Source organism: Aythya marila (genome assembly GCF_965140915.1).
Source record: "Aythya marila genome assembly, chromosome: Z".
Classification (NCBI taxonomy): Eukaryota; Metazoa; Chordata; class Aves; order Anseriformes; family Anatidae; genus Aythya; species Aythya marila.
Window position 1 is genome coordinate 70088323 of NC_139080.1, and position 27804 is coordinate 70116126.

General features: G+C 48.9%; 1 protein-coding gene across 1 annotated transcript; it reads left to right on the forward strand.

The window, feature by feature from the left end:
- The first annotated feature begins 13305 nt into the window (after window positions 1–13305).
- Window positions 13306–26612, forward strand: SMU1 (SMU1 DNA replication regulator and spliceosomal factor). Its single transcript, XM_082782573.1, has 12 exons — window positions 13306–13462; window positions 14198–14408; window positions 14496–14648; window positions 15240–15350; window positions 16282–16410; window positions 17653–17772; window positions 18170–18286; window positions 18485–18612; window positions 22136–22262; window positions 23432–23599; window positions 23905–24057; window positions 24708–26612. The coding sequence occupies exons 1-12, from the start codon at window positions 13437–13439 to the stop codon at window positions 24804–24806; spliced, it is 1542 nt and encodes a 513-aa protein (XP_082638699.1). The 5' UTR covers window positions 13306–13436; the 3' UTR covers window positions 24807–26612.
- The last annotated feature ends 1192 nt before the right edge of the window (window positions 26613–27804 follow it).

Here is a 27804-nt window from a genome sequence, read left to right on the forward strand (position 1 = left end):
TTGGTCAAAAAAAAAATAAAATAAAATAAAATAAAATTGGCAGGCTCCCATGCAAAACGGAGATGGGCCAGGAAGTCCTCCCTGCAGTAGCACCCCACCTATCAAATGCCCCAGTTTTCTTTTTTTTTTTTTTTTTTTTTTTTTTTTTTCCAAACCACAATCTGGAATAGAAAAAAAAAAAAATCAAATGGGAAACAAAACAAAACAAAAAATGGCATTTCTGTCCGATCTCCTTTCTGTGGGATTTAGTGATGGCTCTTAGGGAAAAGCAGCGACGGGTCCTCACAGGGAGGAGCACCAAGGAGGTTTGGGGTCCCATCGTCACCCCTGGGGCAGGATGTGCTCCACCAGCACGTTGTCCCCAGTGACCTTGTCCTCCCAATCCCAGAGATCTGTAGCCCAACAAGGTCTGTGAGCCAGAGAGGAGACCAGCACACCGCTCCTGCCACGTGCTGCTGCAGGTGCTCCCTACCCACGCTCCGTCCACACCAGCCTCAACATTTCTACTGCAACCCCTTGCAGAGCCAGAAAGCTGGCAGTGTATTTCCATCCAGCACGTAGATAAAAGAAGTAAGGCCAATGGAACAGCTGGCCACTAATCCAGGTGCCAGTCTGGCACGCAGAATCAACAGAGGCTGAAAACTTCTGTCGAAGTCAGCTGTGAGGCATGGTATGGCCAAACAAACTTGTTTTTCTCAGTTTTTCTTCCTTTTAGAAAAAAAAAAAAAAAAAAAAAAAAAAAAAAAAACAGGACGGGATTACTGCTTCGATCAAATAAAGGGAACAGGGTTTCAGTTACGTAATCAGGTTTCCTCAATGCATTTTTGATTTATCACCTGATGTTTTGGTAAGACCCATGCTTTATGCAAAAGAAACAGAGCTTAAAAAGCAGCTTGGTGACCTTTCGGGAAGCGGCTGTTACAAAATCTACGCGGAGTTTGCAGATGGCAGAGACGCGGTGGCAGAGCAAATAATAGCTCTCTGTTACAGGAGGCTCCGGGTCTGAATAAATCGCTGCAGCCTGATGAAATTAACTTTAACAAATAAATGACAGAAAGGCAGCCGGGGCCAACAACGCCAGATGTGAGCTCTGCCTCGCAGAGCGGGGCTGCTGGCAGGCCGAGGCGTGCCCGTGGGTAGCACCACGAGCTGGTTGTGAGGCAGCTGCTGGGGATAAGGCAGCCCCAGATGTGAGCAGGGGGGTGACGACACTCAAACAGAGGGATCCTGCTTCTGTGCACTTCTGCTCGGGGGCACGCTGCAGCAAAAGAGGCAGCTCAGCCCTGTCCCTCAGTCCTTCAGGCAGCCAGGTCCCTGCTTTGCTCCTTTTTTTTTTTTTTTTTTCTTTTTTTGCCTGACACTGGGCATGTCTCTGGGGATGTGCTATCGGCAGCTTTGCAGGTAACTTTGGCAGCTCCGTGTTGTGGCAGTCTGTAAACTGTCTGTGAACTAAAATTAAAAATTTGCTGTTTTAAGCCCTGGCACCCATTTTACCAGGGCAGAGTGTGCCGAGGGAGCTTGGCCGGGCAGTGAGATACATGTAAAACACCCGGCGTGCAGGATGTTTGAGCAGGGCAGGGCGGGCACAAGCTGGGACGGATCTTGTCGTCTGGGCAGATAGTTTCAGCCCAAAGGACTCACGCCTGTCCTTGTTAATCTCATCTTCCAGATCTCCGTGCTCAGGGCATCCCCCCCGTTTCTGGGTGCTCGCCCAGTGTGTGTCTGTCTGGATGCCACATCGCAGGCCTCAGGTGAGGCAGCCCCAGCCTGGGAAGTGGAAGCAGGCAGGCATCTGGTTTTCCCAAACCAGTTCTTCCTGAACTCCCAGCCCGGAGCTAAGCCGCTTTTTCCCCCTCTCCCTGTGAGGAAGGGAACAGACCCCATAAGCACCTCGGACGTTTTCCAGCAGGACATTTACGCAAGGCCCTCTGCAGCCTGCCAGGGCCGCACCACGTGGCTGGAGAGATGATGAACAGAGCGGGTCCCTGGGGACACGGGGGATCTTGGCAGCTTGGGGTGGGGAGGAAGGCAGATAAGCCCCTAAAATGCCTTCTGGGCTGGGGGGAAGGCAGGACAGCTGCGGGGCTTTTGGGGGAGATGCCCGAGAGACTGTGAAACACGAAGCTGGTGGGAAGCCCCCCAGCTGGCCCCCGGCAGGAGGAGCTGGCACACTGAGCAGCTGGGGAGTGGGAATGGAGCCACCCCAGCCCCACTGTGCTGCTGCTGCCCCCACATCTGCCCCACAGCCCCCCGCAGGGCTGCTGTGTCCCATCCCCAGCCGGCCGCCTGGAGCCACAGCCGGAGCTTGCAGGGCGCAGTTGTCAAGCCCTTATCTCTGTTGTGATTATTCTCCCCACCACCACCTCCCCTCCGCATTCCTCAAATAGCAACATTTGTTTTGGAAATTCCTCTCCTGAGCGGTTTCGGGCTTGAAATCTGGGAGGGAGCTGGTGCGGGATGGGGTCAGAGGTTGCGCTTGCCCTGGTGCTGCACAGCAGAGTCCTGGCGACGGCTGGTGCCCGCTGGGGTGGCTGAGGGACCAAAGGACATCGCCATCCTGTGCCCCAGCCCCACAGCCACCAAGCACATGATGTACATTGAGTGTGTAGAGCCAAGCAGGGAAAGGGCTGCTGCCTGCTCACACATCTTTCACCCCCGGGCAGCTGCGCGGTGTCATCGGCCCCGGAGAGACGGCTGCAAACGAGGCACGCAGGGAACGTCCTGACCCGAAGCAGACGTGGCGGGGGAAAGGGTTTTTGGCACGGGACTGAGCAGCTGTGCTCCTAGCCCCAGCACGATGGCAGCTTGTGGGGCTGGGGAGCCCACCGGGGAGGTCTGTAGGGTACATTTCTGGGTGTCTTCCCCCCGGGGCTGTCGCACGTGGCAGGAGCCCAGGCAAACCCGGGGGGTGGCGGAGCGTGGTGGAAGGAAATGATGCCCTGCACAGCGGGGAAATCCTAGGGCAGAGGAAGCCCGAGTTGAGACATTTCTTGGGCAACATCCAGGAAGTAAATCTGCCTCGCTTCACTGCAAACAGGGAGTTTTAGCAAAAATATGGCGGGGCGGCTGACAAGGCCAGGGGGTGGTGGTCGTGCTGGGGAGAGGACCCTGGGACGTGCAAGCCCCAAGCACGGGCTCTGCCATCATTTGGGATGGCGGGCAGTGATGCCTTGGAGGATGGACGCAGGGCAGGCTTGTGGTCACTTGGGCTGGAGCCTGAGAGCAGCCCTGTGTTGCACCCTGAGGAGGAGCAGGACCTCCCTCGGAGGAGGCTCCTGTTCCAAGCACACCAGTATTTACACAGCACTTACTGGTGGTGAAACGGAGCGCTTAGAGAAACGCCGGGGGACTTCCCCGCACCCCAGCAGTGTCGTTCGTCACCCAGACCTGCTGCCCAGGTGGGTGATTGGAAGCTGCTCACACAGCCTGTGTGAACTGAAACGTTCCGGCAGGAAACCCATTTTGCTGCACGTGTGGCTTTTCTTCCAAGCTGCGGGCTGCTTTGAATGCCAGAGAGGTTGACAGAGTTCGTGCTGCCGGTGTCACCGCGCCGTTTCTTGCTCCAGGCAGGGGCACAGCCTCTCTGCCTGCCTGTGCACAAGGAGGAACAGCGCCCAATCCCCTGCAGAAGCAGCGGGTAGGGCTTGCACCCCTGCTGCTACCAGCAGCCTGCAGCTCCCCACCGTGTCCTCCAGGTGGGTTTCCTGCAGGCACTCCCCATTTTGCAAAAAGGGATTCCCACATTTAGCTGGCAAAAAAAAATAATAATAATAAATAAATAAAAGCTGATTCGATTCCCTCTTGGGCAGGCAGGCTGCCTGCTCCCAGGCCTGCTGCGTGCCCCCCACCCCGGGCAGCAGAGCCGAGGGGTCTGCAGGCTCCCCGCGCAGCGCAGCGCAGTGGCAGGGCGCTGCTGACTCACGCCTGCGGGTTGCTGGGGAAACTGCAGTCATCACCACTGGAATATGCTGTCGCACGCTCACTTCTGCAAACCCTGCACTGCCAGGCCCAGAAAAAGGGAAAAAAAAAAAAAAAAAAAAAAAAAAAAAAAGCAGCCGCAGGAGTCCAAGCCCTTCGGTGGGAAGCGGTGCTTGGTCCCGCAGCGGTGCTGCAGGGAGAGACCCGCCCTGGCAGTGCTGTCTGCAAGGTGGGGGCCCTGTACCCACTGCCACCCCCCATGCGGGCCTTGCAGGGTGGGAGAGCAGCATCTGGGAGAACAAGGCAGATCTGACCTTCAGGAGGACGTTGTTCTCTGTTGGAGGACATTGGTTCTGCTCCAGGGCAGCCGGATCTGGGGCTGGGGTTAGCGTGCATAGAGCAGGGGGTGTGTTAGGGGCCTCCAGGGCTCCCTGCTCCCCCCACTCCCTGCTGGTATTGCCAGCTGGTTGTCTCGCCCTCACCGAACATCCGAAGGACTTGCCCTGTGGCAGGTCCCCCTGGGCCTGTGACTTGCCCAGCTGAGTCATTCCTTTCTTCTGGAGCACGGTGGTGACCACAGGCAGTGAGTCACCTGCGCCCTTCCACCGAGACGCAGGGCACGTCCCAGCAAGGGACAACCCCTTGGTCACCTCTCAGGGCAAACCTACCAGGGCAGAGGGCCTCCAGAGGGGCGTTGGTTCACCCTGGCGGTGTTCCCTTGAGAAACGAGAGGCTCCAGCTGATGCCAGGTGGCATTACATGTCGCTGCGTGGGGACGTGGCCACGGAGGAGAAGGGGCTGGAGAGGGCAAGCCAAGTTTCTGGGTGCCCACCCCAAGCAGGAGCCTCACCATGCCCCTCCGCACCCCACCACGGGCCCACCTCGACCCACCTGGGGACAGGAACCCAGCCCCTACAGCCACCCTCCGGACCCTCTCAGCCACCAGGCACAGCACCAGCATTTCTCCCTGCCACGTCTCCTGTCCTCCAGCTGAGCTCTGACTCATCAGAGCTTCCTTCCTCCCCAAAATTATTTATTGCATAAATAATGGCTGCTTTGGAGCAAGGCTAACAATGGACCGGGCAAGCCTGCCCCTCGGGGTGTGGAAGAGGGCCACATGTTTCTATCCCTCTTCCTCAAAAGCATCACCTGAAAACCTTGGTGTTTCTGACATGGGGGGGGGAGGATTCCCACCTGTCCCGCCCCTGTTTTGGGCTCTGTTTTCTGGGAGTCCTGGCTCAGTTTACCTCAGGCTCCCCGAGCTCTGCGCAAGCAGATGCAGAGGCTGGATGTAAGTCATTCCTCACGCTGACTGCAAACCCCTGGTTGACTGAAATCCCTGAAAACAAGCACACATCTGTGTTCACATTCAAAGACAGAAACACTTTTCAGACCTGGTGCTAATAAAGGTTGCTGATCTGTGTTTGGGAGAAGAAGAGGAAAATGAAAGAGGAGAAAAGCAGAGGCGGCTCTCGAATAAGTGGATCTTTTAGTCATAAAATGCCTGGATAGCTCTTGAGTCCTCTTGGCTCTTCGAGCAGAGAGGAGACAGATGTTGCCGAAGCTCCGCTGCTTTAGCTGCTGGTCCAAAATCTGTGCCTGGACCTGATTAAGCTGAAATCCTTCTCTTATATCTTCTCCAAAGTATTCCATCTATGGTCATGTAACGCGCTACACAAAGGAGACCAAAGAAGAAAAATCTTCCCCATTGTAACATTTCTGGATGAGGAACAAGTACCTATGGGAAAGAAATCAGGCCAAGGTCCTTGTTCTAAGACCAGGGTCTCCTATCTTCCATCCCCCCACCAGGCTGCTCATAACGGAGAGCAAATGCAAAAACCAGAACACAGGGAGAAATGTAATTAATTTGTTTTGGGATTTTGGGCTGGAAAAACAAAAACAGAAAGGGGTTCCTTTGTTAGCAAAGGCTGTGGCTTCTTTTGTGAGCAGCTTCCATGTGGTCGCTGGTTGCACATGAGTAAGTGATTATCCTGTTTCAAGTAACATCCAGGAAACCGAAAAAGCACCAGACATAATGGCACTGCAATGTCCTAACAAATCAAATTTCTAACCCCTGCTGTCAGAGTTTTAGCATTGCTGGGGCGACAGCACAAAATAAGGGCAGAGATCCTCCTTCAGGGGAGATGAGTGACTTCTGCTAACGCGTAAGCCCGCAGGCTGCTGTAGCAGCAGCAGGGCTGCTCCGTCCCAACGCGGCACCGTGGCTGGAAACAGCCACCAGCACGGCCGGCACAGAGGGTACGCGGCGTGGCCAGGGACCCCGGGCCTCCAGGAGAGCATCACCCAGCAGAAGGAAAGTATGAAAGCAAGCTGGCAGAGAGCAGATGATGCCAAGAGGCTCCCATTTCGGCTGAGAAAGGAGCAGGCTGTGCTGCCTGACGCTGGCCCTTCGCATGTGCTGGGGGCGGGGGTCCTCAGAGGGAGTAGGAGAGGCGGTGCTGTCTGCACCGTGCCCCTCAGGTTCCCTGGCAAAGGAAAGATTTTACTGAAAGCAATAAAAAACAAAAATATTCAGGCTCAATCCACAACACAGGAGTCAACGGGAGTCAGATTATTTTTTTTTGCCTGTAAATCCCTTGTGATGCTTACCAATAATAAGTTGACTGAGGAGTAGCACTTCACACAGCAGGGGTGTCCCTGAGACACGACGCTGATGGCGATCTGGGCCAGCAATGGAGAAGCAACAGGGCTAATTCTTTGTGAAATACTTACCATAGCCATTCCTCCCGGCCTCTGACTGATGAATGCCATCACTGGATGCATTCCTTGAGCCCTGGGCAGGGTTTGTGAGAGGGGTGGTGGGGTGGAGCCCACGTGGCCCAGTGGGGCTGGCAGCGTGGGCAGGCTCTCCTCGGCACACACATCACACCAGGGGCACAAAACACTTCTTTAAAGCCAGCAGTGGGTCTCAGGAACCATCCCCAGACCCTTGGCCGAGCCCCTGGGGTGGAGCCGTGACCCAAGGCCTGGCCAACAAGCCCGAGCAGCTCGTGGTGGTTGAGAGGCTGAGAGCCTGGCCGTGGTGGGCGACCTGCCCTGTCAGCGCGAGCCAAGGCAGCACTTAGAGTCCACAGGTGACAAAGGGTCACCACAGGCAGATGCTGAGCACATGCCCAGGCAATTCTTGGGATACCAGCAGCACCAACCGGCCTGCTGAAGAGCACTGTCTCACGGGCTGGTGGCTCAAGAAGGACAGCTGAAGGACACGGCCACCCGCAGGGTGCTCCTCGCGACTGGCCAGCAGAGGAACAGCCCCCCTCGGGGCAGCTGAGGCAGAGACCCAGGTACCACGGGGAACAGCACGCCACGAGCTTCAAAATCCTTGGCACCCGACGTCCGGAGATCCCTAGGACGAAGAAAAGAAGATGGCCAACGCAGTGCTTCCTCACGGCTTCGGGAAAATCTCCACTGAGATCTCGTTTAGAGAAACGAGAACAAAAGCCAAGCACACCCGCAGCATCGCAGGGAAACTCAGGTTGAAAGGGACCTCTGGTGGTGCCTGTCTCCAAACCCTGCTCACAGAAAGGAGCACTTTGACAGCCTCCCAGCTCTCCAGCAGGACTCCTTTCTTCGTAGCACTGACACCAGACCCACAACCAGGGTGAGGCAGAGGAAGGCTGCCACCTGCCCACGCACCCGTGCCCCTCCTCGGCTACCTTTCACGTCACCCTGCCTTGCCCTGTCCGTAAAAACATCCCAAGATCACGACTTGGAAATGCACAACGGGCTGCAAGATGATCAACCCCACTCCACGTCCCCCAAAGAGTGTCGTTGTTCATTATTAGTCTCCAGTTACACAGAAATTAACCTTCTCACTGCATGCAGCCCTTAAAAGCGAAACACACACGTCAAATCTAACGCTGCCTGCGAACAACAGCCCCTTCAGCCCGATTTCTGATTTCACTTCTAACCCTGAAGTGGTTTTGACGTGAGTCAGATGTTAAAGTCACTCAGGCTGGCTGCAAGGGCTGGCTTTGGACCTGAAGCTGCGGTGTAGCCTTCCCCTCCAGCAGCACACTGTGCCACGTCCTGCTTTTAGACGGCCTCCCCTGCCCTGTATGCACCCAGAGAAGCGCCTGGCTGTCCCTACACCACAAATCATTTACGACTTTAGAAAGCAGGCAGCTAAAGAAAATTGTGCAGGGGTGCCCGAGACGGCTGGTTTCGTGCGCCCCAGGGCCCTGCACTGGTGAACAATTGCACAGGTAGCTCCTGCAGACACGTTTCTCGTGAGGAAACATTCCTCCTGGTGGGAGCAAGGCAGGGCTTTGGGAGAAAACAAGTGCATCAGCACACGCCACAAGCTCCAGGCAAGCCAGGGGTGCCAGCACCCAACATTCATGTGAACCAGAGCCCAGGCCCTCATCGCAGTGAGATCCGGGCCCTGTCCCTACAGCATGTGGCTAGATTTGGTCTGAAAGAGGATGTGAAACCTCCAGCTCAAAGGCTGCAGGTGGCCCATGAGCTAACGGAGGTGCAGAAAATCTCTGACCGCACTTGGGTTGTCCTTTCACCTCTCAAAAGGAGAAGTAAGAGTGGCTCCAGCTCTGACCAGGCTTGCACAGGAAAGCCACCTTCCAGGGAAGCAGCAGTTCCCACGGCTCTCCTGGGATGTCTGGAAAGCGTGGGGGCAATGCTGGGCAGCTCTCGGGACACCTCCAACAACCTCCCCCATCCGCAGAGCGCTGGCACTCTGCACAGCTGCCTGTCGGGAAGGTGGGTCCCATCACAAGAAAATATGAATAAAGTAAAATAAAATAAAATAAAATAAAATAAAATAAAATAAAATAAAATAAAATAAAATAAAATAAAATAAAATAAAATAAAATAAAATAAAATAAAATAAAATAAAATAAAATAAAAAATAAAAACATTTGCAGTTAATGTCTAACTGCAGGAGTGGCCACTCAGCGTTACCTTGGCAGGCTGGAGGAATGGGCCAGAAGAAATTCTGCCAGAAGGAGAGGCAAATGCAAAGGCCTGTCCCTGGGGCAACATATCCCCATAAACCAGTGCAGGCTCTGCTCAGAGGTGCACGAGAAGAGGACACGCTGGGGGAAGCAGGTAGATGCTGCAGAAAGGGGAATTGCCAGCTGGGCCTGGGCTGGGAGCTGGGAGTTGGACTGCAGAGCTTTGGAGGTGCCTCCCTAGCGAGGCCTCTCCACAGCCCCGTGTTACGGAGGGAGGGAATGCAGTTGCCTCCCTTTGGAGATCTCGTCTGTGCTCCAGTCTGAGACATCCCAAATGCCTGGGGCAGATCCGAGACACTACGTGCCTCCTTCACCCCTCCTGGCCTGCTCTCCGGTGCTGGGTGTTGTTCCTGCATGGCCTGGCAGAGCTGTGTGTCCCAGCAGGCTTGTCTGGAAGAAAGGTCGGAGATCCCAGGGCTGAGCTGGAGCTGGCCTCCTCGCACCATGCAGTGCTGTGGAGCAAGGACTGGACACGATCTCCTTCCCAGGCAGCTGGGGAATTAATATGACTGCTGCAACTCACAGCCCCTTAAGACTCTTTCGGAGGTTTTCTCTGCTGCCTCTTCAAGTGCTATTTCTGCTTGTGCATTCAGGATTTTATTGATGCAGAGCAGTGACTGAGCAGGCAGAGGAACCTGATGAGAGAGGAAAATGACTGCAGGCATGTACTAAAGCATTCAGCTCTTCCAGCTGAAAGAGATTTCTGCCAAGCGATTTTATAAGGAATGAGGCATTTTACAGGAAAAGCAGGGCCTCTGCTCTCATTTCCTTTCCCCTCTTCTCCGTGAACTTCAAAGAAAAGAGGGGTCAAAACAGAGGCCAGGCAACTGGAACCGAGTTCCTGAGCCCTACAGCCTAATTAGTCCAAGCTATGTTTCATTGGCTCACTCTCAGAGACAGGCCTGAACTACAAATCCTCCCCACAGTGTCACCAAAGTTCAGACAGAGCCCTCCCCGATGCCCAGCAGAGGGGATAACACCGTCCCCCTGAGCTGCTGGCCACGCACCCCTCACGCAGCCCGGCCTGCAGCTTGCCTCTCTAGCCATGAGAAGCAAAGCTTGTTTCTATACAAATTTAATGAGCGCTTAGGACCGCATGCCAGTTTCGAGTCACAAGCCTCTCCCTGCAAGATGCAGGTCTCAGGGTTTTCTTTTTTTGGACCCATTAAAAATATTCTCAAGAACAGAGAGCCAGAAATGACACAGCCCGTCCCTCCTGCACAGTCACTCTCAAGACACTGGCCTCAGCAGGGTGCATCTTATTTTGAGACCACAGTAAGTGCACTTTGGCGGAAGGACTCATTTCCGGCCCTGTGGTCTGAAAGCTGAGAAAAGCAAAACCCCCACCAGATCGTAACTTGGAAAGCAGAGAAAGGACATCATTGTCGCAGCAAGTTCATGCGGCTCTCTGATGCTACAGCACTGCTCTCGGCCGTAGGGAACCAAGCCCTGCAGCTCGCAGGCTCACAAAACCAGGGCTGCAGGGAAAGCGAGGCCCTCCTGCTCCCCAGCCATCAGAGCAGGCTGGGACCAGCCAAAGGCACAGCTCACTGCTGGCTCGTCCCTCAAGCTGGTCTCCCAGGGAAGTGAGAGCAGGAGGAGTGCCGCAGAGGGCTGCACAGAGCACGGTACCGCCACCAAATCCCCCAGCTTACACAACTTCCAAGAAATGGCAGTGTTTGTCAAAGACATTGTTTGCAGACAAACTGTGACTGAGCTCTTATTTGCTGAGGAAAGCTGGCTACTTTTGAATCAGGAAGGATCTGCATGTTATTTTTTCAAACCTTCTGCCAAGAGTAGAGGTAAAGTTCTCGCTGTAATATTTCTGACTCCATGTCACATGCTCAGCTTTCACTTGAAAGAACCATTCTGGGGCTGACGATGTCTGGGGGTTCAACTCCCAGTTATACTGGGAGTCATTTGCACTGCCTGACTGCAGCAAGACTGTTTACCTCCTTTCGCATCTGTCTCTCAAGCCAGACGATAAATTCTGGATATTTTCTTTTCTCAAGTAACACGCTGCAAGAGCTGGCAGCCGGCGCCTGCTGCCTGCAAGGACTTCTGGAGGTCTCCAGACGATCCTCTCTCAGTGCAACCCCGCTGCCAGCTCGAGATCAGGCTGGCTGCAGGGGCGTCTCGCCACAAAGCCTGCGTCAGGGAGCCCGCACAGCCCGAGGTGCACGGGGACCTCTTGCCAGACGAAGTTTGCTGAGAGCTGTGACCCGCCTCGCAGAGAGGTTTAGCTGCAGTGTCCATCCCTGTCTGCTGCCACCGCGGAAGGCAGGCCAGATGGCGGACACACCACCACCACCACCCAGCCTGATAGCACGCTCCTGTGCTGGCCTCACCATTCAGAAAGATGTCGGCCGGAGGGCTGTGGCAGCTAGGGATTAGGTGGCCTGTCTGTCTGTCTGTCTGTCCGTCTTTTTCTGCTCTGGGGCAGTAACGCACGAGGGAGGGAGGGCAGGAAAGCATCAGCCATTCCAGCTGAATTCACCTACAGAATTGAGTCAGACTTCTGCGTGCTGCCAGCACAAAAATAGCTGCCATGTTTGGATTTTACAGCCTGATGTAATTCAGTGTGGCTGAACTACTGACAGACAACTGGCTTTGCTTTGTTACAGCCTCGACCAGGGCTGTTTTCAAAACAACTTTAAGCAGATATACATTCACCTGTCACTGAAAACAAACATGCCTGGCATGGTTAGCTGATAGCTCTCCACAGTAATCCCCACACCTCCATAACAGCAGCTACGACAAAAGAGCTGGGATAGCTGAGAGGACACAGCAGCATGCAAAACATTCACCCTGCGCCTCGCTCAGTATTTCTTCAACTTTATGCTATTGGATTACTTTCTTAAGCACTCTGGGGACAGAGACAGTGAAGAACAGCTTTCATTGGCAAAGGCAGGCAATTTCTCACACTGTTCTGTTTTCCATGGCTCATCCAGCAAATTGTGCACCAAGCCTAAACAAACAGCAAGGGACAAGCCTGTCTGAGAGGGGCTGACTACAGCAGATTTCACAAGCTCTTGTGCTGGCAGCCTGGTGCTGGTATCAGGCCCTTGCTGTGAGCGGGTGGGAAGTGCCCCACGCCGGGCAGATACGAGTGGCGAGACCCTCGTTGTGGCCAGCCACCCGTGCGAGGAGCTTCCTTCCTGGCAACTCCACCTAAGCCTACATGCAGCGAGGAGGGCAGAGTCAGCTTTGTTTGCCTTTTAGCATTAACCGGGGCTTCGGGACTTCTGGCCTTGGTCACAGTCCAAGTGAGCAGCATGGATGGACGCCCAGCCACCCTTTGTGTGTTTAGCACGGGCGCCTCATGTTCCCTCTCACCACTGGAGGGCTCTGCCCGGCACAGCAGCAGCATTTGTCAGCCCTTACAGTACTCCATAATTAAAGCAGTCAGGATATGCTAATGAGTCCCTTGCTAATGAAATACTGCCTTATGCAGCATTATAGTTTAGCGCGGGTTTAGCGGGTGACATTGGCGGTAGGGCGATCGTTGGACCAGATGATCTTGGAGATCTTTTCCAACCTTAACATTTGAGAACCAAGCTCTCTCTTGGTTGTCTCCAGGTTCGCAAACAGCGATATCCTTGGTCTGGCATCCCCAAGCCTGCACACGCACCCAGGTTGGGGCTGACTCTGCCATTTCCGAGTGCCACCATGGGGAAACCCCACAGAGGGAGAGGGAGGGAGCGCAGCTCGGTGGGAATCACAGAACCATTGGATCATTAGGGTTGGAAGAGACATCCAAGATCACCTGGTCCGAGCATCACCCTGCTACCAGTGTCACCACTAACCCACGTCCCCAAGCACCACATCCAGCCTCTCCTTGAGCACCCCCAGGGACGGTGACCCCACCACCTCCCTGGGCAACCCGTCCCAATGCCTGACTGCTCTTTCTGACAGAAATGTCTCCTCATTTCAAGCCTGAACCCCCCTGGCACAACTTGGGGCCATTCCCTCCGGTTCTACGTGTGGTTATGTGCGAGGAGAGCCCGACCCCAGCTCCCCACAGCTTCCCCTCCGCTAGCAGCGAGCTCAGCCCTGAGGAGGCGCTAAAATGGCCGCGGGGGGGGGGGGGGGGGGACTGTGAGTGGGGAGCGGGCGGCCACGGGAGGCAGCACAACTTCTGGCGGGCCTCCCCGGGTGCCTGCAGTGCGCATCACGTTGTGCTCTGAGGGGCAGGAAAATAAAACCAGACAGTCCCAGACCAGCCTTTATTGCACAGCACAGCTCCCCCCCCTCCCACCGCCCGCCCGCCCGCCGCCATGACAGGCCGCCAGGGGGCGCGCGCCCGCCGCCGCTGTTGCCAGGAGACGCCGCCCTGCCCGCCCCCCCCCCCGTCACGTGACGCCGCTCCCCCGTCACGTGGCAAGGGGCGGGCGGCGGCGGCGGCAGCGGCGGCGGGAGGCGGCGGCGGCGGCGGGGCCTGGCGGAAGCGGCGTCGCGCGAGGCCGGAAGCGACGTAGGCGGCGCGGGGCTTCCGGTGGTGGTGGTGGTGGCGGCGGAGGAGCAAAGATGTCGATCGAGATCGAGTCCTCCGAGTGCGTGAGGCCGGGCCGGGCCGGGGCGGGACGGGGGGGGGCCCTGGGGGGGTTTTGGGGGGCTCTGAGGGCGCCTGGAGGGTCCTGAGGGGGTCCTGGGGGGGTCCTGAGGGGCTCTGAGGGGGTCCTGGGGGGGCTCTGAGGAGATCGTCGGGGCCATGAGGGGGCCCTGGGGGGCCCTGAGGGGGCTCTGAGGGCGCCTGGAGGGTTATGAGGGGGCTCTGAAGGGGTCCTGGGGGGGGCTCTGAGGGGGTCTTGTGGGTCCTCAGGGGGCTCTGAGAGGGTCCTGAGGGAGCTCTGAGGGGATTTTGGGGGGGCTCTGAGGGGTCCTGGGAGGCTCTGAGGGGGATTGAGAGCATCCTGAGTGGGCTCTGAGAGGCCCTGAAGGGATCCTGGGGGGGCCCTGAAGGGGCCCTGAGGAGGTTCTGGGGGGGCCCTGAAGGGTTCTGAGCGGGTCCTGGTGGGCTGAGGGGGCTCTGAGGGGATCCTGGGGGGCCATGAGGAGGGTCCTGGGTGGGCGGGCTCTGAGGATGTCCTGGGGGGTCATGAGGGGATCCTGAGGGGTCCGGGGGAGGCTGGGGGGCTCTGAGGGGGACCTGAGGGGGCTCTGAGAGGGTCCCGGGGGGGGTCCTGAGGGGGTCCTGGGGGGGTGTGGGGTCAGGGGTGCAGCCCTGGAGGTGCGGGAGTCCCTTGGCTGTTCCCCCCCCCCCCATTGATGCTGTGTTTTCCCGGCAGTGTGATCCGCCTGATCATGCAGTACCTGAAGGAGAACAGCCTGCACCGTGCCCTCGCCACGCTGCAGGAGGAGACCACCGTGTCGCTCAACACCGTGGACAGCATCGAGAGCTTCGTGGCTGATATCAACAGCGGGCACTGGGACACGGTGCTGCAGGCCATACAGTCGCTGAAGCTGCCCGACAAGACCCTCATCGACCTCTACGAGCAGGTGAGGCAGAGCAGGCACCGCAGCAGGGCCCTGCGGAGGCACGCTGTGCTGTCCTGAGCTCACCTCGTGCTTGTCGCCCTGCTGCAGGTCGTGCTGGAGCTGATCGAGCTGCGGGAGCTGGGTGCTGCCCGCTCCCTGCTGAGGCAGACGGATCCCATGATCATGCTGAAGCAGACCCAGCCAGAGCGGTACATCCACCTGGAAAACCTTCTGGCCAGGTCTTACTTTGATCCCCGTGAGGTAGGCTGCGTGCTTCTGACACCGCGCTGTCTTGTGTGACTTCCTAGCCTTGCTCCAAGTTATCAAGGCCTTGCAGCATATTTTCCATGTGAACATGCAGCTTCACAGTTCTAGGTGTCTTACAAAGTGCCTGGGAAATAATGGGTAATTCCTGGTCGTAAGGCAACAGAACAGTAATTTAGAAGTATATTGAAGGTGGGATTTTAGGGAGTTACTCGTCTGTCCTGCCACAGGATGATGTTGTGCTCATCATTTGACATCTACCTCGCTTTCCCTGTCTTATGTGTGCAGAAGAACGTGTTTACTTTGTTTACAAAGCTGCTGTTGTAGAATAGCAATAGTAAGGATTTATCTGATTATGAAAAACTGAAATTCTTAATGAAAGCGTATCGGGAATGTCTGAAAGGTTGAAGATAGAGATGGGCTGTTTTGAAGGGCCTAGTAGAAAATGAATCTGGAAGGGGATTCAGATAAGAGCAGTTTAAAATTTTTATGGAAAACATATTTACTGCAATTTTTTGAAGTATTTTTTTTCAAAGAGAATATATTTTTTTGAAGAGAATTTACTTCATAAAGATAACTTCTCCCTAGGCATACCCTGATGGAAGCAGCAAAGAAAAGCGGAGAGCTGCTATTGCACAAGCTTTAGCTGGAGAAGTCAGCGTGGTACCTCCGTCTCGTCTTATGGCATTGTTGGGGCAGGTAATTCTTGGAAAAAAAATAAAAATTAGTAGCACTGTTGTTTTCTGTAGATCTTCACCCTATAGAATTAATGATGTTGTAGTTGATTTTCCATTTCAATAAAAATAGAGCTTAAATGTTGTACCTTTGCAAGCCGAATAGTTAAGTGACCTTTTCTCCATGTGGCAAAGATTTATCAGTTGCAGCAAAAATCATCACTCCAGAATTAGATTTCTTCCCATAGAGTAAATGCTCATTGTACAGAGAGATTTTTTTGCAAAGCAAGTATTAACACACAGTATTTTTGCTGTTGTACTTACTGACTCTTCTGATTCTCAAACCACCTTCATTTATAGTTTATGTAGACAGTATTTCATGTATTTTGTTGTTTTGTGACTTTAATCTTATTTTTAAAGCTTGTAAGTATGCCAGTTAAATTTTCTTGGCGTAACTAGCAGGTCCTGACTGAAGGTAGCTGTTTTCTAAAGGGCTTGTATAAGACTGTCTTTTGAACAAAGTTCATCTGTGTATTACAAGAAGGCTTAGGGGCCACTTTTAATTTTAATTTATGAAGTTCTAGGCAAATAAACAACAGGTCAGGCAGTTCAAATGAACAAAAGATCAAACTCATCACACTATTCATGTACTGTATCCTCTGTACTGATGATCTGAGCAGGGTGGGTGTGAAGTCATTCACACCTTCAAAAACATGTAGGGATAGCATTCTCTTCTGTTTGTGGTCATGACTTGGGAAGCATAATCTTGATAAGACTTGTTTGCTCTGGTCTTGAGTAAATTCTAGCAGTGTAATTCCCTTAGACTATACAGGTGTAACAATTCCTGAGGGTACACAAAAATACTGCTGTATCGCACTCACTGTAACAAAGTTTTGATGCAGAAGGTAGATATTAACTGATAAACTGATAAAGTATTGCTTTCAACTCCTGAAAAGGCGCTGAAGTGGCAACAGCATCAGGGCCTGCTTCCTCCTGGTATGACGATTGACTTGTTCAGAGGCAAAGCAGCTGTGAAAGATGTCGAAGAAGAGAAGTTCCCCACACAGCTGAGCAGGCATATTAAGGTGATGTTTTATTTGGTTTGTGTATCTATTACCAGTGTTTCTTCTTTCCTGTGCTTTACTTTGGAAGCTAAAAGTAAATGCTCTGAATTCTCTGTTAAGTAATATCTCTTCCTTTCTTCCCCTCTCCCCTTCTTGTCCATGCTTTGCCTCATCAGGAGTCTTTCCTTGAGAGCCTGAAATGAGGTCCCTTAACAGTACTGGGTGCTTGTAATACTTGTGGATGTGATTAATTTGACTCCACAGTTCAGAATCATTCATCCTTAAGAAGTTATTTCCTTAGTCCTCTTCTTTGTTTCTGGAGGGAAATACCTTCCAGAAGTGTCTTAAGCTGATATGCTTGCACAAAATGTCAGTAAATGACTGAAGATAAGATCATGAACTCTACCATGTCTACTAATGGATTCAGTATCTTCTTTTTAAGGATTTTGCCATGCAAATTTCAGAAGAGAAAGAAAAGTGTGCTGTAAGGACACTGTTGTCCTGCAGCACAATAGGCAGTTTCCTCCTGTGAGGGTTTTCGGCTTCACCACGCAGTTCTGTGCAGTGAGGAATTTCAGTTCACTGCAGTGTCTCTACTAGTTCTCACAGTGAACAGAAGGTAGTGTTTTTCAGAAGTTGTTCAGTGGCAGCTTGCTAACGCTTTATTAGAACTTGCTTTCTTTTCCAGCACTGGTATTCAACTTCTGTAGTGAGCAAAAACATATTTTTATACTTGGTTGTTGTGCTCACACATGTTCCTTTTCCCACAAAAGTGGAAAAGTAAAGTATAAAAAACAAAATACCAAACATTCTCCATGAAAGCTTCATTAGAGAAACATCATTCCAAGTGAAGCAACTCGTACTACTTTGGAAGTCTCCAAAACCTGCCAAGGATACATATGCAATGATACACACATTGAGTACGGGGAAGGTGTTTGTTAACATTCACAGTTCACTGAGGAAGAACGAGCCAACTGGCCCTGCTGCTTCTGCAGGCAAGAAGTGTTTGGCTTAAGCTCAAGAGATATTACCAGATCAAAACGAATGCTTTTTTTTTTATTATTTTTTATTCATGTAAGTAGATACTGACAGGTTGGGTTTTTTTGTACCTTAATATTAAATATGTGAATGCGTATCTCTAAGGAAGTGGTTTTTTTTGTTGTTGTTTTTGCTGAAATGAGGCTACAGTTTTGTTTCAAGGTGAATAGCTTATTTTAATTTAGGTTTCTGGCTAAGCTAAAATTCTATTCTTCTGTAAAACAGTTTGGGCAGAAGTCGCATGTGGAGTGTGCTCGTTTTTCACCAGATGGCCAGTATCTGGTCACTGGCTCTGTGGATGGTTTCATTGAAGTATGGAACTTCACCACTGGAAAGATCAGGAAGGTAAGCTGCTTCTTATGCCAAATGGGTAGTGGCCAGGGTACATGGATTTATTCTTTCAGGTTAGTCTGCATGTTTGTTTTCATTTCCCAGGGACTGAAGGATGTCTTCCTGGTGATTTGAGTGTTGGTCTGGAATCGTGATACGTGCTTAATTCTCTGTTCTGTCATAGACTTCCGCCAGCAATAACACCTTCACCACCACCACCCCCCTCTTTCCATGTCGTTGCCTATAAAGCCACGACAACAGCACTTCCCTATTTTTATAAGACTGTGAGATCTGCTTGATGATAGGCTGTAAAATATAGCTGAAGTTAAAACTGCTAGTACCTTGGCCTAAAATTAAATTAAATTTCATGTAATTCACTGTTTTGACTGGTGTGTTTTCTGCTTTCGTTTAGGATCTGAAATACCAGGCGCAAGATAATTTTATGATGATGGATGATGCAGTGTTGTGCATGTGCTTCAGCAGAGACACAGAAATGCTAGCAACCGGAGCACAAGACGGAAAGATCAAGGTAGGATCTTTTTGTAGAATCCTGTGTGGGAAGGGCTGGTGACCAGAAAGAGTCATTTAACATTGCAATAATGTTTCTGTTGTACATGGTAACAAAGTAAGTTTAGCATGGCCCTGAAACAGATACATAGTGAGGTCTGATGTGTCAGATCTCATAACAAAGTAACCACCTCTATTTTATTTGCTGTTTCTTTTTCAGGTGTGGAAAATCCAGAGTGGCCAGTGCCTGAGGAGGTTTGAACGAGCACACAGTAAAGGTGTTACGTGCCTCAGTTTTTCTAAAGACAGCAGCCAAATTCTTAGTGCTTCTTTTGATCAGACAATCAGGTAAACTGAGAAGGTGTCACATATCGTTCAGGAGAAGAGAAAAGAGTGTTCACATTAGGGAGTTAAACTTGGATCTGGAGTTTGATCCTTTTGCATTGAGTTTTACTACTAATAGGAGAGCTTATTGCTGAGAGTTGGAGAGGAATGGTTTGAAAGTTTGATCTTTCTTTAACTTGTTTTATCATAGAATCATAGAGTGAATCATCGAATGGCTTGGGTTGGAAGCGACCTCAAAGATCATCTAGTTCCAGCCCCCCTGCTATAGCCAGGGACACCACCCACTAGATCAGATTGCTCAGGACCTCATCCAACCTGGTCATGAAGGCTTTTTTCCTGCTTCAGGGGCAGAGTGTTTCATCTGCTCTGTTGGTGTTGAAATTGGCCTTGGGTGTTTCCTTCTGGGAGGTTTCTAGGCTAAGAAACTATTGTATCAACCTCCAGATACAACAGTTTTTGTAGTAAGCCTAGAGTAAGAAAGATCCAAGGATAATAGCATGATAATGTTTTTTTGAAACAACCTAAATGACCTAATCACAAACACTCATTAGCTCCAAAAGAAGTGAAAATAGTTGGTTCCATCCAGATTATTTTTCTTCACTCAGCAGTACAATGGGCTCTTTTTTTCTGCTGCTTAAAGAAATCCTCTGAGAGCACCTTTAAGTCTTTTGCTGCATCTTCTCTGCTTCCCTCGTAGTTGCTGAAGAGAGTAAAATTTCCCAAAGTGGTGGGAATACTTGGGAATCTCAACTGGCAGTACTCTTGTCTCTCCTTTGGTCTGTGAATGAAGGTGTTTGTCTCTCCATGAGGTGCACGTGCACGAGGGAAGATACGGCTCATCCCAGTACAGTCAGGGACAGTAATTTTTGCTGCTCTCTGTCTCAGTCGTGCAATACCAGTCCTCATCCTAAAAAGGTTCTTGTCCCAGTTTACTGCCCAAATCCATATTATTCTTAAGTACCCTCACGTTCAGGCCCTTAGATCCATCCCCCTTATCTCTTTTGGATCCAGAGGCCTCCTTTTGGAATGGGAACAAGAAGAAGGAGGACCCAAATGAAATGTTTTCCGGGCACCTGTTCTTCCCAGCAGTCTGACATGGAGTAGCAGAAATCCAGTCCTGTAAGAGAGCCAGGCTGATGGACCCCGAGAGCTACAAGGGCAGGAGTTGGAATTGGTATCTGGAAGAGCCAGTACAGCCTTTCTGGTGCTTTAGCTCTCTCGCCAAAAGCACATGGACAAGGAAAGGCTGGCCCTGATCAACCTGGAAAACAGAAGGCTGAGGGGTGCTTAGCTGTCTTATCTAGAACTAGTCATACATGTAGATAAGGTGATGCCAGGCTTCTCTCAGAAGTGCACAGTTCTTAAAAAGGGCAAACAGCAGAAAGGGAAATTCAGATTGTATATAAGGAAACACTTTATTTATTTCTTTATTTTATTTTTTAAATTTTATTATTTTGAGAAAAACTACTGCTTGGACAATGTGGAGAGAGCTGGATAAGGTCGGGCGGGATCTCAACCCTTGTTGAGACCTGATTGGACTTGGAAGTTGACATCGCTTTGAGGAGAGCTTTGGAATATATTTTTCCCAGCGTTCCTTCCAACTTAAGTTATCTTGTGATTCTCAGACATGTACAGCAGTCTTGGAATCCCTGTTACAGGAGAATCATGTGGCCGGATGGTTTATATGTTTGCGATGACAAGGTAGTAAAACTTACCTCAGTGATGAAAAAGAGCTATAGAGACAGAGTCATTTCACTCCCAAAAGGTGATTCCCATTTATCCATGTTGTCTCTGCAGCTCCTGTGTTGGGCATGGGAGATTTTCCTTTCTTGTCCAAACCATAGAGCAAATATGCTCCTGCACCTATCTGGGCTCTTCTGTGCTGTTCTTGTTGCTGAGTAGAATTTGGCCACTGCTGGGTAGATTTTGTTGGCAATAAAACTTCTGTTGATACACAGCCACTTCGTTTCTGTTGACAGAACTGATCCAAGCTGCTTTCTACGTCAGTTGTTTTTCTTCTTTGGAATTATTCTGAGTTATACTTGATAATATTTTGTTTTCACATCTTTTGTCTATATGGAGGACAGCTGTCAGATGCCCCTTCTGTGATATGCCCGAGCCTTCTGGCCCCTGGATTCTCCAGCCTGTCCATCTCTTTTTATAGCAGGGGCCCTGCAGTGGGCATGGTACTCTAGAAGTGGCCTCAGCTCTGCCAGATAGGAAGGAGCCTTAATCTGCAGACTGTGGCTCTCCTAATGCGTCTCCTAATGCGTGTATGTGGATGGGTCTCCCCACTGCCACAGCATGCTGATGGCTCTCTGTTTGTTCTTCACAAGGAGTGCCAGGTCTCTTTCTGAAGACTTCCTTGCCATCCAGTCAGTCCTTAGTCGATTCTGAAGCCCGAGATTGTTCTGCACTTTGCATTTATCAATTTTCAGCATTGGGGGTTTTTTTCTTAGCCCAGCTGTCCAGCTTGCCAAGGTTTCCAGTCTCCTCATCTGTGTCTCTCAATCCTGAATTACAGGATATGAGACTTACAATATGAATTAGATTGATGCAGTGCTTGACAATTCTAAACATATAACATTTAATTTAATGAGATTATGTAACTTTTAATAGATTTAGCCTCTTGCCTCTGCTGTAAACCCTACTGGTACTGTTACAGATCTGGAAGGAACTTGACAACGAACAGGCACAACAAAACAATGAGAAATATTCATCTGTTTAAATCCTAGTATAGATGAACTATAGCATAAGCATTTTAATTGAGATTATGTAAGGATGGATGTTGAATCAATGCCAGCAAGCTTCAAAGAAAATTAGGAATTTTATTGCCGATTATTCAAACTTCTGCTTGAAAACTCTATCTCTGTAGGCAGTGGGTATTGTAATTTAGGGGTTAAATAGATTGGCAGTATCAATTTCTCATAAATAACTAAGCACATACATCATGAATTTGCACAGCAGAAAAGGTAAGAGGCAATGGGAACAGGTTGCAAAAGAGAAAACTCTGCTTGGGTATAAGGGAAGATACTTTTCACTGAAAAATAGTGAGTTTCACACAGTCCTGGGGTAGATCCCAGAGAAAACCTGCATCTGTGGAGATTTTCTTCACTGGCCAAGGCCTTGCTCAAGGCCCAGAGCAAACTGACCTCGCTTAAAGGTCAGCTTGGCTTTGAGGAGTCTGAGTGAGAGACCTCCAGAGGTCACTTCCAAACTTAAATCGTTCTGTAACTTCCATTTTGTCAGCATCGTAATTTCTCATTCGTGCTCCTGTCGTCTAGTATCTGTAGGATGTATTAAGTGTCCTTGAAGCTGAAAGTTGATGGTGTTTCTCTAAGCTTTTTACAGAAACACATACTGCGTTTGATGAAAGGGGATTGTGGTAAAGAATTATGGTTTGGAGATTTAGCACTTCCTATTGTTGCCTGTTAAAAGGTAGCTCAGATTTAAAATGCAGTGAAGCCAAGGGGTGTTTCAGGCTACTTCAGCTGCTCATTCAGTTGTGACCTCTATTGTGTGACAGGATTCATGGTTTAAAATCCGGCAAAACTCTAAAGGAATTCCGTGGTCACTCCTCTTTCGTCAATGAAGCTACCTTTACGCAGGATGGTCACTATATTATCAGTGCATCCTCTGATGGCACAGTGAAGGTAAGATAGTGCTTACCTTTTGTAAGTAACGCATTCAAACTCTTTGCATGTTCTAGCTGGTGTGTTAACAACTACTGCAGACCTCATAGTTGGTTTTTTGTTTGTTTGTTTGTTTTTGCATAATGTGTCTTACTGCTTGTGCTCTTTGCTGTAGCTTGCTGTAAACGAGAACTGATGGTGGTTCATAGTCCCCTCAGAGACTGCTGCAGAGCTCCTTTCTGCTGTGTATATGAAAGGAGAACATAAGTGCATAGTAACCTGCTGGTTACTGCTTTGATCTAGAAAAAGAATGGTCTTTGACACCTCTTTTTCCTAGAACGTGGAAATTTGCCTGTCTGAAATAATGGCATTTTCTGCCTTACTCTGTTGGACACCTGCTTATTTCTTGGTGCTTAGGAGTCCTTTGGAGTATAAAGGAGTGTTAATAAAACTGATTGTAGAAGTGATAGGTTTGGCTTTTAGTCTCCGCAAAGACCATAACTATGCTGTGTAATAGTTAGGAGTAGTAAAATATTGTTCTGTACACTGCCCTAACAACACCAACAAAAATATGTGTGTATATATAGAAACAGCTACATTATGGAGTGTTTGGGGGTGAGTAAAGGTAAATGGTTTATAGACAGGGGGAAAGGAAAGTGTGATAGATCTTATTCATATTAAATGGGGTGTTGCTGCAAACTTGCACTCCTTGCCAGACTGCTCCTAATAATGGGAATAGTATAAGAAGGTGAGTCTCCCATTTTGGTTGTACTAGTACGTAAACTGCAAAAATATTCCACAGGTGGTGAGTTAATGCTTCATTTTGTACGCTTCATTTCATTTTTAAATGTAGGCTACACATATATTTACAGATGCCAGCTAAAACCATAAAGCAGGTGCAGGTGCGAACTCGCCCCTAAGGGCAAATGCTTAATGAAAGGGCGCCAGGCTGAATTTGGGTAGTGGAAATTCGCTTTCAGGTCAGTCATACTGCAGTTGTTCATGGTATCCACATGGTGTTCAGAACGGATCTGGTAATTTTCTTTTTATTTTTTTACAATATGCTTCTATTCATATTTCATTTCGGGAGTTCTTAATAGAATGTCTGAATCCTACACCATGAGCTATTTCTGAAACCAGTCAATTTTGTTTACTGTTTTTTATAAAGCTAATTTTGTTCCTTGTTCTAGGTTTGGAATGTGAAGACAACAGAGTGCTCAAACACCTTCAAGTCTCTCGGCAGCACTGCTGGGACAGACATTACTGTGAACAGTGTCATTCTGCTGCCTAAAAACCCAGAACACTTTGTGGTTTGCAACAGATCGAATACCGTCGTTATTATGAACATGCAGGGTCAAGTATGTGATCTTACTGGTGTCCTTTGAAGTCTCTCTGTCATTTTAAGAATGTCAGAAACCTAGTTAATAATCTAGTTAATTAGCTAGCCTGGGCTTAAACTTGATTTCTCCAGTTCGCTGTCATGGCAATTGCTCTGCACACGGTTTCATAGAATATCTTGTGTTGCAGAGAGTAAGTATAGATACGGAGAGATCCTGTTTTCTAAACAGGCCTAGAACTGCCTGAATATTTTTTACTCTGAAGATGGTGATTATGTACACACCTTAATCCTGTGAAATGTGTTCTGGGGGATGTTCTGTTACAGATTGTAAGAAGTTTCAGCTCTGGTAAGAGAGAAGGTGGTGACTTTGTCTGCTGTGCACTTTCACCTCGTGGTGAATGGATCTACTGCGTCGGTGAAGATTTTGTGCTCTATTGCTTTAGCACAGTGACCGGCAAGCTGGAGAGAACTCTGACAGTAAGTTCTTAGCTGGAGCTGTTGCAAGAGTTTTAAACAGAGGGATGATATTAATGCTTTTTTTTTTTTATGAGGTCTGTAAGGAGAAGTTTTGTACTAATGTGGCTTTCATTTCCAGCAGCCCTGATTGGTAACAAACGTGTTCCTTTTATGTTCCAAAACGTGGAACACTTGGCTGTGGAATGTTCTCAGACTTTTTCTTAGAGCCATTTTAATCTTAGAAGTTCTGAAAATATTTGTCACCAAGACAGGAATTCTTGGTTGAAACTATGACATGAACTTGAGCACATTTTAACCTAGGCTGCAGCTAGCGCAGAATTTGACCAAGCTGTCAGATTTCAAGCTGTCAGGCTTAAATTTGTCTTGGAGTAAACTAAAGAGAGATGCCAGCTTCAATGTCTAAAGTGGGGAGTATTTCAATATAGTGGATTTCCGTTGGTGTAGGTGACAAAGCTGTCTGTCTCCCCCAATAAAAAGTAACTGCTGTGTCATGAAAATTGGAACTTAATACTGTTGGGGTTATATTTCTGCTTCTGCTGTATGCACAAAGCATGTTAAGTCCCCTACAAGTACTGAAGGGAAGATAATATTTGGCTTGTGTCACTGTGAAAGGAAAATTATCCTGATGGTTCTTTCTGCTTTTTCTCTAGGTTCATGAAAAGGATGTCATTGGCATTGCTCATCACCCCCACCAGAACCTGATTGCCACCTACAGTGAGGACGGCCTCCTCAAGCTCTGGAAGCCATAGCTTGGTTTGACTTTAAGCTATGAAGTATGCCTGTTGGCTGCAGGGTGTTGGTGTTTGTGCTTTTACAAGGTCGAAATACATGGAGTGCGATAATGTGTTCAATTTTCAGTTCAGTTTTCCAGAAGGTATCATTTTTAATTCCTGGTCTAAAGTTAGCTAGGTTTATGCTAGGCGTAGCATCACTTAATTTCAAATACTTTTATTTTTACTAGAGTGGCCAACTCCTATGGGAGTGGCTGTTCTGTCTCCTGAAGCGTATACTCCTCTTACACCATTTATAAAAAGTGAATGAGATACAAACTGTACATACAACGGGCTACTGGCTTCCTATAATATAGTCAGTTTTTGTTGTTTTGAGTAAATGATGCGGGATAAGAAGACTCTCTTCTCCACAGCTGGAATGAAGGCACAGTTTTCCGTGAATGCAAATGAAGCTACGCTTTCCTCAGTGGGAAGGCAGAAGCTTTTCTAGTCCAGTGCGTTTTGCTGTGTTTGATTTTCCATTATACTTTTCTCCAGTTATTTGTATTAAGCATTGTCACACAGCTTTCTCAGAATGAAACATTTTTTTCCTTCCCCATTTCCCAGGACTTCCCTCTCTAAGTCTGCCTAGCGTGGCAGTGAGAGAGGGGTAGGTTTTTGTTTTCAGTTTTTTTGTTGTTTGTTTTCATCTGCTTCCAGGCTAAAAGGAATAAGACGGGCTCGCTTGCTACTAATGCATAATGTCTTCAAACCAGTTTTAACTGAAACAAGCCTCAGGGGATCAATGTTTTAAAACAGGCAAAAGCCTGTTTTGCACGCACCGAGTTCTTAGTGCGATAATGTTGCACATTAATACCTTGAATTTCATCTTACCTTCCTCTCTTCTTAAAAGGGCATGGCATACTCAGATGGGTCTCATTAATCATAACAGTGTTGCTTAGATTCTGCACTATGACAGGAAAGATTCTAGACTTTCAGTTTGGAACAGATGATGATTCTGTCTGAGATCCTGGCTAGGCTGAACTGTTGTGAATGATCACCAGAATCTTCTAAAATCTGACTATAGTTTTTTCCAGGATGTAGCTAAAATGGAAGCTTTGTCTGTAATGATGGGACAAACACGTGCATATAGATTTGAGTCTGCCTCGCTTCTAGTTTTATTCTCTTGTAGAATGCTTTCTTTCAAACAGTAATAACATTTCTGTGACTCAATAAATTAGTTCCAGTTCCAGTAACCTCAGTCTTTTTCAGCTGGTGGGCTTGATCCTAGTGCGATTATTGGTTGTCAGCCAGTGACAAAACCCTTTTGGCACTGACCTGTGTATTTGGCTGGTCTGTGCTCCTGTTGGTCTAAAGAAATGCGAGCAATTTTAGCGTGATTTCTCCCAAAGCATTGTTTGTTCACTACAACTCTAAAATTCATTCTCTGTTATCCTCAGTGTTTTAATTCCTAAATTGTTTTTTTACTTCCTTAGATACAGCAATAAAGCTATTTTTTAGATAGCAAGAAGTGATTATTTTTCCTGCCTGAAAATACACTGTTGTAGTGGAAGCTTCTGGCAATAACACATATGACAAGCTCCATCTGACAGTTGACACCTTTTGGTAAAGGAGAAGATCCTAACAAAATATTTTCAATATTACTTAACTTGTGATTCACTTCACTTTCAGGTTACACGGAAGCACTAATCCTCAATGTAAATGATACCTTACCTTGTGTTTTTTAGAAGAAAAAAACTTGTATCAAATGTAACTGTCTGTCAGAATCCTGAATGTCTAAAGATTTTAAATACATTTTCTAGCTTTAGGACATGAGAGAGAAAATCTGGCATTTCTTATCCTTTTTATTTATGATTTTTAGAGTTTATTGGCTCAACTCCCCAAGATGAAAGGGCTTATGAAAGGGTAATGGTAAAACTTATCTCCTTGGCTGAAGCTGTAATTTGTAAAATTGCTGGCATATAACAAAAAAGTAAAATGGTAATCTTGAAAATGCTCTTTTTTTTTTTGTAATGTCATCTAGGAAGATATTTTATCTCTGGAGAATCAGCCAGTTATTGTGCCATTTTACCTGAACAAGGCAACGTTTAGTGCTTTAGTTAGCATTAAAGAAAAATTGTTTGGTGTTCACCTGTGGGCCTTACTTTGTTTTTGAATCATTTTGCTTGGAGTTACCTAGCTCAGTGATGCACAGATGGGCGCAAAATGTTTGGCAGGAGTGTTGTGTGATGGAAGTCTCACAGGTCAGTTCAGATCTGGTAAATCATAGTGATTTAGTCTTCCTGATGTGGGAATCAGTGGATTTCAGCCCTGCTTGGGTGGAAGCAGCCACCCGTACTTATAAAATATATGGGGAAGAGCTACTGCTGCCTCAGCGAAAAATAAGCAAGCCTAGGTTCCTGCTCTGTTCTGCAAGCGTGTGTGTAACTTTTTATTTAATACGTTATTGGGGGTAATAGTTTGTTCAAGTGCCTGCACTTGTCAGGTGCAGTCCTGCTCTGGTACTGTTACCAGCACGCCATCTTCAAAGACAAACAAAAAACCAACAGACCCTATTTTGACTTGTCAAGATTTAGAGAGACCAGCTGAGAACTGACAGTTTGATCATTTCTAACGAAAATTTTCTCATAAGGAAAAGGTCCTTTGTGAGTGTCTAATACAGCAACTAAATTCTCAAAGGGTTAGAAAGACTGAACAATCTCCAGAGGTGGCAGACTGCCGCTGCGAATCTAGTTCTGCAAATTGCACAGGATTTTGAACTGTGAGCTCGGGTGAGGGGGGCTACCTGCGATTTGGGCAGCTTGGTAACACCTGTGTTCAGTCTGAGGTACGGAAGGAAAACGCTTTGCAGAGACCTATGGGGAAGATTATGCTAAAAGTCAATTATAAATGATCAAGTGCTGCCTTTCTTCATTTCCTGCCTAGTGTCTGTGTGGCTTGTGGAGTCCTTTTTCGGCAGAGTTGCTTCATCTCCAGTTCCTGTGGGTGATGTGGGCTTCAGGAGCTGTGCGTTGGA

Coding starts and splice junctions, on each gene's coding strand:
- SMU1 (XM_082782573.1), top strand. CDS start 13,437: ATGTCGATCGAGATCGAGTCCTCCGA. Junction 16,411..17,652: donor AGCTGAGCAGGCATATTAAG/GTGATGTTTTAT, acceptor TCTGTAAAACAG/TTTGGGCAGAAGTCGCATGT. Junction 22,263..23,431: donor CCTCTGATGGCACAGTGAAG/GTAAGATAGTGC, acceptor TCCTTGTTCTAG/GTTTGGAATGTGAAGACAAC.